General features: G+C 37.3%; 1 protein-coding gene across 4 annotated transcripts in view; it reads right to left on the minus strand.

Annotated features, from left to right (window-relative positions):
• UGGT2 (UDP-glucose glycoprotein glucosyltransferase 2) overlaps positions 1-14652 on the minus strand; it is a 171828-nt gene that overhangs the window by 61827 nt on the left and 95349 nt on the right. For all 4 annotated transcript variants that reach the window (XR_014819754.1, XR_014819755.1, XM_021065792.2 and 1 more), the window contains 3 exons: positions 12093-12224; positions 7150-7274; positions 350-445 (listed from right to left, as the gene is read on the minus strand). Coding sequence is in view for 2 of the 4 variants with exons in the window: in XM_021065792.2 (XP_020921451.2) it covers positions 350-445; positions 7150-7274; positions 12093-12224 (353 nt within the window). In the remaining 2 variants the exon portion in view is untranslated. The remainder of the gene's footprint in view (positions 1-349; positions 446-7149; positions 7275-12092; positions 12225-14652) is intronic.

The following is a 14652-nucleotide window of genomic DNA, read 5'->3' on the forward strand; positions in this document are numbered from 1 at the left end:
ACCTGTGGCATATGGAAGTTCTCAGGCTAGGGGCTGAATCAGAGCTGAAACTGCTGGCCTATGCCACAGCCGCAGCAACACCGGATTCAAGCTGCATCTGTGATCCACACCATAGCTTGTGGCAAAACTGAATGCTTAACATACTGAGTGAGGCCAGGAATTGAACCCACATGCCCAGGGAGACAATGTCGGTCCTTAACCTGCTGAGTCATGGGGGGGTAATCTCACTCCCTAATCTCCAGCAACTTTTAATTCTACTTCAACTTTTGCTATATTATGAATACACATGGTAACCATTTAGAGTATAAGATGCAGTGAAAGAAAAAACACAGCACAAATACATTCTTACCTGTGATTCTCCTTAAGAAATGTGACATCATACCGAGATGCATGGTTAGGCAAAGAGGAAACAAGGGCATCAATTTTCATAATAAGGTCACTCAAGCTGGAAAAACACAATAAACAATGAATGAGTTTTTGGGGAAAAGATAAGTCTGTATCACATGTCACAACGTCCTGAGAAAAGAGAATGTAATGTAAACTATCTCCAACAGACAAACTAGTAAATGCCCTTTCTTCCAAACCTGAAAAATTTGTCAAAGTAAGATGACTGCTTTTAGGTTGTTCTACTTTTTTTTATCATTGGTATGATATTTAAACACAAAAGTAGTGTTCCCACTAGTGTCTATAAGAATATGGAGAATCATTTAAGTCAATATTTGCTTAGTGCTGGTTATGTACCCAAGGGTTGAGGCCCACATAGGAAAAAAAAAGAACAAAAAGTAAATGAGAGGATATCTACTTTCAAAGAATTTTTAATATACTTAAGAAGCTCAGATTTCTGTGGTTGCAATTTGTCTGAAAAGGGAAAGGGGAAGGAAGGGGAAGGGAGGGGACGGGAAGGAGGCAAGGCAGGGGAGGGAAAGGGACGGGAGGGCAGGGGAAGGAAGAAAGAAAGAGGGAGGGAGGGAGAAAAGACAGGTATCTTCATTTTACAAAAAAAAAAAACTTAGATTGAGAGTCGTTGAGAACCCTGTCAGTATCTCTCTACTATATCTTTTGCTGGACTATACATCTTGTAAACTGCATATTTTTTCTATTTGTAATACCTACCATATCTTTCACAAGCTTGCATTTAATGCCCACTTAATAAACATAAAATAAATGAATTAACCAAAACCATAATCTATTCCTAAACTTTCTTGTCTCTTTATTTTTTGGTCTTTTTAGGGCCGCACCCACGGCATATGGAAGTTCCTAGGCTAGGGTTTGAATCGGCGCTACAGCTGCCAGCTCACACCACAGCCGCAGCCACACAGGATCTGAGTCGCATCTGTGACATACACCACAGCTCACAGCAACCACACAGCCAGATCCTTAACCCACTGAGAGAGGCCAGGGACTGAACCCGCATCCTCATGGATACTACTTGGGCTCACTAACTACTGAGCCATGACGGGAACTCCTGAACTTTCCTAAAGGTGTTTATTAGCTACACGGTCTCTAAGACGTAAAATTATAGGTGCAACAGAGGAAATATTTATGATCAAACATGCTCCCCATGCTTCTTCAAATGGGCTGACTGCCTAAGTTGCATGCTATGTACTGAGGGGAAAGGGAGATGAGAAAAGGAAAATCTTTGAGGCACCAGACTTTTCTTAGAATCTCTGCTGACTATTCAGCTATCCAGGTCAATTTTTTCTTTTTGAAAAATACTTTGAACTAGAGAGGGGAAGGGGCACTAGAAACTCAGCAGTGGAGACTTGTGACTTGGAGCTATCTCTCAGAACAGGACAAGCTGTAACCATTCCACAAGAGGAACAGATCTTTTTTTTTTTTTTTTTTTTTGTCTTTTTGCTATTTCTTTGGGCCGCTCCCGCGGCATATGGAGGTTCCTAGGCTAGGGGTTGAATCGGAGCTGTAGCCCCTGGCCTACGCCAGAGCCACAGCAACGCGGGATCCGAGCCGCATCTGCAAACTACACCACAGCTCACGGCAACGCCGGATCGTTAACCCAGTGAGCAAGGCCTGGGATCAAACCCGCAACCTCATGGTTCCTAGTCGGATTCGTTAACCACTGCGCCACGATGGGAACTCCAAGAGGAACAGATCTTATGGCTCCTATGGGTAATGGTTCCAAGGATTCTGTTTCTGGCATTGAGAGTTCTTCCTGGTTAACTCACTCTTGAAAAATCATGATTAGAATGTATATCTTTAAATATGTTCAGATTTAAGTGACTATTTATCTAATCACAATACAACTCATTTAGCGTTATTCATGTGCATATAGCAACTTAAGGCAATTAGAGGAGACAATGTTAGAGCTTACCGTTTTAATTTTGTTCTTCTGGTGGTTTTTGCTTGAAATGCAGTGTTAAGGTGGCTAAGATTCTGTAAACTACTTAACAATGTAATATTTTTGACAACATCTCACATGAAATGTTACCATTATATTTATAAAAAATGACAAATTACTGAATTATATGCTTTTCAATATATGCTAGACCTAAATTACATAATTAAAAATTTTAACTTCAATGGTTTTTAAAAGTTTTCTTTAGTTTTATTCCACTTCAAAATAACTGTGGGGGGCTGAGGAGAGGGAGAGGTAGGAAGTGGAGCTCTTGTTCTCCCAAAAATTCATTAAAAAAAAAAAATTCACGTTGAATGATTCACACAGAATGCTGCATGATTCTACTGAACGCCGGAAGAAGACCTCAGACTTTCAATAAGGTAAGAAAACCTCCACATAACTGGGTAGGACAAAAGAGGGAAGAAGAGAGAGAGAAGAGAGAAAAAGGAGTCAGGACAAGACCAGCACTCTTCAGAGGGAGGTGTGAAAGAGGAAAGAAATCCAAACACTGGGAGGGCCCTGGATTGGTGGGAGAGCCACCGAGAAAGAGGCACCTCAAAGCCTCAAAGAAAAACTCAACAGATGAACTGAGGCGACAAAGCAGAGAGCGCCACAGAGACCCATCAATACCACGGCCCTGGGTGCACCCAGCCTGAAACACTCGGGCAGGGGCTGGGTGCTGAGGCTTAGGCCTTGAAGGTCAGTCCCAGAGAGAAGACTAGGGTTCTCAAGGAGGTGAGAGAGTGGGTGCCACAGCCGAGGGAGTGCGGGAGGAAGGTCTGGGCTTGTAAGAGAAGCGAGGCGCCACTGCTGCGGAATATGAGGTGTGGGGGGGACTGCTATAGGAACTTCTTTCTCTGCAGGAGTGTGTGGGCTCTCAGGTGGCAGGGCACCTCTTATGTGGGCTATGGGGACAGGTGCAATCTGCTGCACTCATCTCAGGCTCCAAAGATGAGTGCAGCTGCCACTGCCAGCTGCCCCCACCACCCCAGGGGACTGAAACTGCTGCAGAGAGTCCTCTAATGAGGCACCGACTTTTGCCCCACCTCCCTGGGAATGCTCCCAACTGTTGCCACTGCTGAGGGGCATATGACTGGGTGCCATCTTCACCTCTCTGGAGGTCGCTGCCACTGTTGAGGGTCCTGCAACCAGGTACTGCCCACCGAACCTGCCTGCCTGTGGGTCACTGCCACTGCCAAGTGCCTGGAAGCACGCTCCAGCTGTGCACCTGCATACATTATCCCCTTAACAAGAGGATAATGGCCTTCACACACACAGACAGCAAGTATCCAAACCAAAAGCAGCCCTCACACCAAAAAAATAATAAACCTAGACATGCTACCCAGGGATGCTCCCATATATAGCCCTCCAAGACTACAGTAAATAATTGTTTCCCCTGAACTCACAAAGTAAGAAAAATACGAGCAAAATGAAGAAGCACAGGAACCATTCCCAGTTAACAGGAGAATTCCCCTGAAGGAGCAAAGAATGAAAAGGACCTCTTCATCTAACAGACACTGCGTCCAAAAAGAAGGTAATGAAAATACTGAAGGAATTAATAGCGGATCTCAAGAGTAATGCAGAGTACTGAAAAAGGAACTAGAAACTATAAGGAGGAGGCAATAAAAATTGGAAAATTCATTTGCCCAGACAAAAGCTAAGCTAAAGGCAATGAATAGCAGAATGAATAACACAGAGGAACAAATAAGTGACTTGGAAGACAGAGAGCAATGGAAGTCATCCAATCTGGACAGCAGACAGAAACCAAATGAAGAAAAAAATAAAGCAATATAAGAGATCTATATGACAATATAAAGCAGGCCAATTTATGCATAATAGGAATCTCAGGAGAAGAAAGAGAAAGGGGTATTGAAAATATATCTGAAGAAATTATGGCTGAAAACACCCCAAATCTAAAGAAGGAAACAGATATCCAGATACAGAAAGCAAAGAGAGTTCCTGACAAGATGAACCCAAACAAATCTACAGCAAAACACATTATAATACAAATGGCAAAAGTTAAAGATAAGGAGAGGATTCTAAAGGCAGCAAGAAAAAAAAAAAAAGAGTACTTACGAGGGAATCCCCATAAGGTTAATAGCTGCTTTCTCTACAGAAATACTGTAGGCCAGAAGGGAATGGCAACATATAGTCAAAATTCTAAAAGGAGTCATTTCCAACTTGGAATAGTCTATCCAGCAACATTATCATTTAAAATAGAAGGAGAAATAAAGAATTACTCAGACAAGCAAAAACTAAAAAAAATACAGCAATACTAAATCTACCTTAAAAGAAACATTGAAAGGTTTCCTCCAAATAGGAAAGAAATAAGAAGATATAGGATGGAAGAAATCACAACTGGACAATAATCACTTAAATAAACCAGTATACAGATTAAAAAGGGGAAAAAAAAAACCTATCTGTGAAAGTGGTGATAAACACACAGATCAGCAAAAGGATAAACATGAAGATGTAAAAAAGGACATCGAAATAATAAAATGTGGGGAAGGAGAATAAGAAAATCTAGACTCTTTTTTTAGTGTTTGAGTCTATATGACTATCAGTCCAAAGCAAGCAGATATATGAAGTAGTTAAAATACTCACAAAACAGGGAAACCACAAGTCAAAAAACAAACCAAAAAAACGACCAAGAGATTCACAAAAACTGAAGAGGACACAAGCATAAAAGGAAATCATCAAACCAAAAAAAGAGAAAGGAACAAAGAAGAAACAGAAAAAAACTGGAAAAGAGGTTTAAAATGGAAATAAATACAGATGTATCAATAATTACCTTAAATGTCAATGGGCTGAATGCTCCAATCAAAAGACACAGAGTGGCAGACTGCATAAAAAAACAAAGGCCTGAAATATGCTGCCTAAAAGAGACCCACCTTAGGGCAAAGGACACATGAGACTGCAAGTGAGGGAACAGAAAAAGATATTTCATGTGGATGGAAATGATAAGAAGGATAGAGCTGCAATAATCATATCGGACAAAACAGACTTTGAAACAAAGGCCATAAAGAAAGATGAAGAAGGACACTATTCAAGATAAAAGATCAATTCAAGAAGAGGATATTACACTGGTCAATATATATGCCCCCAATATAGGAACCCCCAAATGCATAAAACAAATACTAACAGACATAAAAGGAGAGACTAATGGAAGGAAATACAGTAACAGTAGGAGATGCTAACGGATCTCACATCAATAGACAGGTCTTTGAGACAGAAAATCAAGAAGGCTACAGAGATCCCAAATGACACAACGGAACAGTTATACTCAAATGATATTTATACAAATGGGACCTAACCAAACTTGGAGGTTTTGCACAACAAAATAAACCACAAACACAAGAAAAAGACAACCTACAGAATGAGAGAAAGTATTTGCAAATCAATGCAACCAACAAGGGCTTAATCTCCAAAATATACAAATAATTCATACAACCAAAAACCCCCAAAAAACCCAATCAAAAAATGGGCAAAAGACCTAAAAAGACATTTCTCCAAAGAAGATGTACAGTTAGCCAGCAGGCACATGAAAAAATGCTCAACATCACTAATAATTAGAGAAATGCAAGTTAAAACTACAATGAGGTACCACTTCACACTGGTCAGATTAGCTATCCTTAACAAGTCAACAAAACAAATGCTAGAGAGGGTGTGAAGAAAAGGGCACCCTCCTAACACTGTTGGTGGGAATGTAAATTGGTACAACCACTCTGGAGAACAGTATGGAGGTTCCTCAGAAAACTAAATATAGAACTGCCATATGATTCAACAATCCCACTCCTGGGCATATATCCGGACAAAACTAATGAAAGTTAAAAAGATACATGCACCCCTATGTCCACTGCAACACTAACTGCACTTGGCACTAATAGCCAAGACATGAAAACAATCTAAATGTCCATCAACAGATGAATGGATTAAGATGTAGTACACATGTACAATGTAATACCCCTCAGCCATAAAAAAGGACAAAATAGTGCCATTTGCAGAAACATGGATGCAACTAGACATTCTCATACTAAGTGAAGTAAGTCAGAAAGAGAAAGACAAATACCATATGATATCACTTCTATGTGGAATCTAAAATATGGCACAAACAAGGCTATCTACAAAACAGAAACATATCACAATCATGGAGAGCAGCCTTGTGGTTGCCGGGGGGAGAGTAGAGGGAGCTGGATGGACAGGGAGTTGGGGTTAGCAGATGCATACTGTTACATATGGAATGGATAAACAATGGGTACTACGTCCAATCTCTTGATATGGAAGATGATGGAAGACAGCATGAAAAAAATTAAGAATGTACATATATGTGTGACTGGGTTACTTTGCTAGACAACAGAAATTGAACAAAAGTGTTTCTTAAAAAGTATAGTAAATCAACCATACTTTAATAAAAAAAAGCCAAGGCTTTAAATACAATGGATATTTACATGTGAAGTAAAAGTATAAACACAGATATGGGAATTATACACACAACATTTAGGAAAATGGTGACCTCTTGGGAAGGGAGGAGAATGGGGCAAGTGAGTAAGGAACAAAGAGAGTCAGGTCCAAGGAAAATAAAACAGTAACATCTACAGTTCGGTGGTGGTGCGCATACAGATATCCTTTACTATTTCTTTGTATTTTCTACATGTCTTTTATTATATCTTGTGTTTGTATCTGAAACATTTTCTAATCTTAGAAAAAATCAGATGCAAAATATGAAAGCCTATAAAATAACTGCTCTTAATTTTTAATTTTTAAATTTTTAATTAAATTAATTTTTAAATACTTACTCCTCTGAGTCGATTTCCGTAGTTTCAACAATGTCTTCAATTGCATCTATTAAATTAGTAGCTGTTATCTTTTCCAATAAGTAAAAATCTTCTGCATAGAAATTATCATCTAAAGGTCCTAAGAACTTAAAATAAAAGCAATTGAATTACTGGGTTTCTTCTATAAGACATCAACTTGGGAAGTATTTTCTTATCAAATAGATATTTCTTTAAGCAAAAACTGATTTAACAGATAGTGGCTATTAATCCCACCATTTACTAAATCCACTGCGAAACATAGAAGACATAAATATTTCCTCACTTTGATATTTCAAATAATATTTGTAGAGGTACTAGAGTTCCCTGGTGGCTCAGTGAGTGAAGGATCCAGCATGGTCACTACTGTGTCTCAAGTCACAGGTTTGATCCATGGCTCCAGAACTTCCACATGCCATGGGCACGGCCGAAAAAAAAATCTGTATAAACAACAAAATCAAAGTGGCAAAATAAAGTAGCAAATTATTTCCATCTGAAAGTTTTATTTTGGAACATAATGCTTCCAAAAACCTAAAGCTTTTGATTCTAAAGTAAATTATGAAAGTGTTCATCTTTCATAAATCTTTTAAGTATTTTCCTATACATCCATAAATTGTAGTAAACTATACTATGTAGATTGGAATATATAAACAAGACATAAAAGAGTGAAAACCAAGAGACAAATGCCTAATTACTTAATGCCAAGCAATCTTCATCTAACTGATGTTTTATAAATTGTCTGGAGCACAAAACGTTCATGTAGGTTAGCTTTAAACCAGTAAGTACAGAGGGCAGAAGCTGAACAACTGCCATATACTGGGTTTCTCAGGATGGCGATCCCATCACAACCACCACAACTCTACTACCATTATCATCTTCCGGGGAAGCTAAAACATGCATCATCATAATATCATGAACATAAGCCCTGATGCAGAACTGTCTTATGCACTCAACAATTACACCTAATGACAACCAATTACAAAACATGTCTAGCAGAATACCTTTCTTCCCCCTTGGCAAAAGACCAGAACAACATTGTTGCAGGAGATTTTCTTACTTCCCCTTTACATGCTTCTGCAGTTAATATTTTATAAAAATTCATGAAGTATATTAATAATTAGGAGGTAATGAAGTAATAGTTAGGAGTCCCTGCTACGGCACAGTGGGTTAAGAATCCTACTGCAGTGACTTTGGTTGCTGTGGAGGCACAGGTTCAATTCCAGGCCCAGAAATTTCCATATGCTGTGGGTGTGGCCATTAAAAAGTGGTAATATTAACTAGGATGCTGGCATTCAGCTAAACAAATCTCATGTTTTGCTTTAAATATAAAACCTGGGCTCCTAAAAGTACAAAATTGGGTGCTAAAAGTACAAAAAATAGTAAAAGTACACACGCAAACATTTCACATTTCCTTAAGATTTGCTATCATTTTTAAGGTAATTTTCAAAGTACTTCCCATGTTATATTTTTCTGGACTTTGAATTAGAAGAGGCCTGGGAAACAGCTGAATGTTTTCTATACCACTTCTAATGACCTGAGTAGTTTTGTTACTAACTCAGAACAAGGAAATAAAATTTCAAATTATTTTCCTAAGGAATTAACAAGATTAGGCATTTTTACTGATCAAATTCACCAGAGAACTGGCTGTATTTCACCTATGCAAGTTCAGGGTCACATGGCTAGGAGAAACTTGATTCTTCCATGTCTTAGCTATTCTACTTTAAGCCAAATACAATGTTTGTGGAATAAAGCAACTTAAATCGTATAAAATCACATCACGGTCAAGTTGGGAAATGGAACACTAAACTTGAAATCACATAATAGTACAATAAAACCTATCTGGGGTTAAATCTTCTTTATGATATTTTGGTAATGTGATTTTTCAATCATACAGAATAACTGCATTTACAGGAATGCATCACCTTGACAGATCATTAAAATTTTAAAAACTCTGTAAGAATGATCACTCACATACTGAGCTAAAAATCTCCACTCACAGAAGTTTGATTAACTGGCCTTGATTCTATACTGACTCTAAATGAATTTAACACAAATCATGTCTACAAATGTACCCAGTGTTTCCCATGAGATCCTTCAAATATTTAAAGACAAAACAGAAGTTAATATTTACTGAAAATTTACTGTCTGCAGCTGTTCCATGTGCTCTATGTTTAAAAGTATATTTAATTTCTCTGACAAATTTGTAAAACAGACTATTACCTTTTCCACTGTCCAAATAAAGAAATCAAGTTTTATTTATTTATTATTATTACTTCTTACAGTCACACCCTGTGGCATATGGAAGTTCCTGGGTCAGAGAATGAATCTTGAGCTACAGCTGCAGCAATGCTGGATCTTTTAAACTACTGTGCCGGGCTGGGGATTGAACCCACATCTCTGCAGTGACCTGGGATTATTAACCTGCTGTGCCACAGCAGCAATCCTCCAAGTTTCTTTTAATTAATGGTACAAATGGAATTTGAATCCAGATTTGTTTAAAAGAAAAAAAAAAAAAAAAGGCCTTGCTTATTTCCCAACCCTCTGCTACACCACGCTTCCAGCAATTTGTAAATATGGAGTGTGATAAAAACAAATATAATTGTAGCAGCAGCACTGTTTAGGGTTTTATTTAATATTAAAAAATAGATTTTTAATTCTTCTTAGCATATCAGCAATAAAGTATGAGACTATCATTGTATTTCAGTTTTGATCATTTATAAACAATTTTAACTTTGAATATGTTTCATTTCTAAAGTAAACATTTGGACAAGTTCAGAATGAAGATAGATTGTAAAAATATCAGAATTATTTCAAGCATTAAACTATCTGGTTCAGAATTATAACTGTTACAATTGTTATGATTGAACACTGTTAGTATTACAGCATTACTCTCAGAGTAATAAGCTAAGTATTACATTATAGTTCATAAACCACAGTACTTATTTTCAGATATATTACACTTTTCTATTCAAACCACAGTCCTACAAATTAAAAGATGATTGAAATTACAAATTTCTACTAGTCAACACAAAAAGACACTGTAATGTGACTTAATATCTATCTCTAGCTTCTCAACTCATTCAGAGTAAAACCCTACATGATTCGGCCCCAGCCACTTCTCTCTTGACTGTTCTCTTCACACCTGCTATTCCTAGGACACACAGACGTGAGCTCATCTTGGGAAGTTTGCACTCACTGTTCCCTCTACCCAGAATATTCCTCTTTCAGATGTTCAACACGGCTTACTCCCTCACCTTCTTTGGTTCCGTGTCCATATGATACTTTATCAGTAAGGATACCATTTGTTTCAGTCCCTGACACCAAAACGTAAACTCTATGAAAATATGTTTGCTCACTACTATGCTCTCAGAATCTAGAAGACTGTTTGGTTCACGGCAGATGCAAAATTATATCTAAATGTTTTTGTCAATTTCAAAGACAATGTAGTCCTAAGAGAAATAAGTTGAACATAACAATAATGTTTGTTATCACTAATATGATAACAATATCTGAATTAAACAATGACAAAGAAAACATAGAGGATGGCTTTTCCATAATGTATAACTAAAAGGTCTAGATAGAGTAGGTTGTAATTTTTTCCTTTTATCCTTTATAATGCCTGACAGAGCCAAAGGTAGCCATATACTTAAAAACTGTTCTAAAAAGCTATACTTCTTCCCAAAGCAACTGTTAAAGAGGAAAAGCAAAGACATTCCTGGACTTTCACATAGCTCACTAACAAAATTCACTAGTACTTTATATCACTGTAATAATAAACGGCAACTGTTGCCACCGATTTTAAAATAGCACCATACACAGATAAATCTGAGTCTAACTGCCTTTAGGAGTACACAATTAGCCTCAGAACTATTACACTGAAGCAGAAATATCTGATTTGTGGGTGCTTAAAGGTATGAGTCTCTCACTATTCTCCAATTCCTATTATTTACAGATTCAGAAAAGACAGAACAAATAAGCATAATTTTAAGGGAATGATAATGTGGGAATGAAACAAGCAGATGAACAGAGCTTATAAAAATGTAGAAAACAAAGAAAACATTAGAGCTTTGAAGACAATTTAGGGATACATAATTTGAGGCTCAAGTGGAGACATATCAAACACATTGCATTGGTTGATTTCTTAATAAACCTACCTAAGCACCAAATTTACTTTTTTAAAACTTAAATAGTTCCGAGGAAAACCAGACTATCATACTAAAAATAGTAATAGCTATCATCTATAATTTTGCATGTTATCTATAAAGGCCCCTAATTATAAAAATGTTTATGATCTATTAAGAGCAAAATGTGTGATGTAAGATTACCTATACATAATAGCATTACAATTAAGAATTTAAAAAAAAAACAGAAATAGCCATGTAAGGGAGAAAAGAGGGTTGTAAAACATATTAAAAATAGTAAAACAATAAATAATTTTATTAGGATAGTGGGAGTAAGAGTGATTTTTCCTATAGACTTTAAAAGATTTTATTAATAAACACTACTTCATACTTCAACACCTACGAAAGTACTGTTATTAAATATAATTGACTGTAGATAAAAGCTACAAGAAAAAAATGTCAAAATGTACCTTCTATACCTACTACAACAGTTGTTCTCAATTACCATGTAATGTGTACCAAATTGTTTCTGACAGTATATTAGAACAAAATAAAAGCTATCCCCACAAGAACATCTGTATTCGCATTCAACGTTATCATTAATGGGGGGAGGGGTGAAGAAACAGATGGTGTGGCATGAACTGGCCATCTCAGCGGCCATTTAATTTGAGTGGAGACCTGTCTGGCATGTCTAGCATAGGAGAGCCATCCTTTGTGTTTTGCATCAGGTATGACACAAGAGAAAAATGTTTGAGACCCCTGTATCAAGGAGGCAGAGAAAAGTGAGCCACTGCTTTTTCTACTTACTTTCCCATTGCTGACAACACCTATTTCTCCAGGATTCAATTTAAGTACCTCTTGACAGAACAACTGGTGAGTTCGAAAAATATTCACTCCAATGGTATTATATTTTTTCTCAAAAGCATTTTTATCCATCCCCTAAAGCAGAATGATAAAATAAGAAAACAGTAAATACATGAAATAATTTTAGCATAGTCTTTAATGTATTAGTAAATACATGAAATAATTTTAACAGTCTTTAATGTATTAAACTTAAAATTATTTTAACTTATAATTTTAAAAATACCTTTTCTTCCAAGACCAAGAAAAAGAATATTTCTTTGACAAGGCAATTATAGTATTTGTAAATCTTGTTACAAGGAGATACAGTTTGATATTCATCAAGAATTTTGGGTGGATTAGTGATTAGTAAAATACTAGGGAACATCAATTTAAATAAAATTTAACATTAAATAAATGAAATATAATCTTTATTAAATTCTAAACTCAGTATCTTGGTGTGCTCAAGAAAAAAATGTTTAAAATAGAAATACTTTATCTGATTCCATAATGCCAATTCCACAAAACCAATTTAATAATAGAGCATTTAAATTCTGATATATAGGAGTTCCTGTCGTGCTCAACAATAACAAATATAACTGGTATCCATGAGGATGCAGGTTCAATCCCTGGTCTTGCTCAATGGGTTAAGGATCCAGTGTTTCCCCGAGTTGTGGTGTAGGTCACACATGCAACTCAGATCCCACCTTGCTGTGGCTATGGCGTAGGCCAGCAGCTGCAGCTCCGATTCAACCCCTAGCCTGTGAACTTTCATATGCTGCAGGTGTGCCCCTTAAAAAAAAAAAAAAACACCCAAAAATCTGAAATATAAGAGTTATTTTTGATTAGAGTAAAAAAATATGGATATTCACAGAAACTAAAACCTTTCTATTAAGGCTTTCTCCATCTCAGTATGTATCAAACTTTAATATGCATAAAAATCACCTGGATGCCTTGTTAAAGTATAGATTCTACTTCAGTAGATCCAGGGTGGGCCTTAAATTCTAAATTTTTAATAAGTTCCTGGGTACTCCTGCAATGTCAGAAATGTTCCCTTGCACTATCTAATATGGTAGCCACAGCTACAGACGAGTACTGAGCACTTGAAATGTGGCTAATATGACTGAAAAATTGAATTTAAAATTTAATTGAATTTTAATTTAAGTTTACACAGGGGTTCCCATCATGGCTCAGTGGAAACAAATCTGACTAGCATCCCTGAGGATGCAGGTTCAACCTGTGGCCTCATTCAGTGGGTTAAGCATCCGGCGTTGCTGTGAGCTGTGGTGTAGGTCACAGATGCAGCTTGGATCACTCATTGCTGTGGCTGTGGTGTAGGCCAATGGCTACAGCTCCAATTTGACCCCTAGCCTGGGAATCTCCATATGCAGCAGGTGAAAGCCTAAAAAGATAAAAATAAATAAATTTTAAAAATAAAAATAAAAAATAAAATAGCCACACGAAGCCAGTGGCTATAGGATCAGACAGTGCAGCCCTCGCTCAGTCTTCCAAAATCTTTCTTAGTCAATCCCTCTCTGACCACAAGCTTCTGACCTTCCAGCTCATGCAGCTCGGTGTCACAAGACCAACCACTACTCAACCCGTTAGTCCACTGACCCTATGACTTATTTATTGCCCATCATACTTTCCATATCACCATTTCCTCCTAACCAAGTTATATCCCAAGCCCTGTACTGTAACAAAAAAATATCCCATGCTCAGCTCCCTTGAATGCTTCCCCTCATTTTCACCTGGCAAAATCTCAGCTGTGGTTAAACACAACACTGCTTACTCTGCAACTGGATCCAAACAGTGTTAAGATAGCTGGAGAAAAATGTGTAGCTGATGTTGATCTCACTTTCAATTTATGGTCAATAACCCAAGTAGGCCCTCAGAAATCTTTTCATACTAATGTTTTTAATCCACTTTCTCACCCCCAGAATAGAAAAAAAAATTGACATTTTCTCAACTCTCTCCCCTCAAACCTTTAATACCTACTACCCCCATTCTAATACTTAACTAATGACTTTCTTTTGAAAACGAAATCAGTCAGAAGTATTTGTCCTCCAACCACCAAATAAATCTACCCTGTTCATAAGCCAATATTACAACTTGTGCATTGGACCCCAGCACCTCTGATCTACTCAAGAACTGTGCTCCCGCTCTGCGTCCTTCTCTCTATACCATCCTTTCTCATTTTCTTAGATGGAGTTTCCATTGGCATACAAAAAAGTGACATCTAGAAATTCTTCCTTCACCTCAAGTCCTATTTTAGATACAGAATATTGCTCTGTTCCCCATACAGGACAATTCCTTTACAAAGCTACCGATACCTGCTGTCTCTATTTCCTGATTTTCCATTCTCTCTTCAATCTAGTTCACTTCCATACCTACTACCTCACTGAAACTGTTCTTATCAAAGTCATCAATGACCATCTCACCAAACAAAATGGTCCTTTTTCAAGTCTAATTTCAGGACATCTGGTACAGTTGACCATGTCCTCCTTGAGAGACTTTCCCTGCTTGG

The sequence above is a fragment of the Sus scrofa genome, chromosome 11, assembly GCF_054392235.1.
Source record: "Sus scrofa isolate SSC_HxYL_T2T_F1_AM1 chromosome 11, Sscrofa_HxYL_maternal_Yorkshire_Landrace_v2.0, whole genome shotgun sequence".
NCBI lineage: Eukaryota > Metazoa > Chordata > Mammalia > Artiodactyla > Suidae > Sus > Sus scrofa.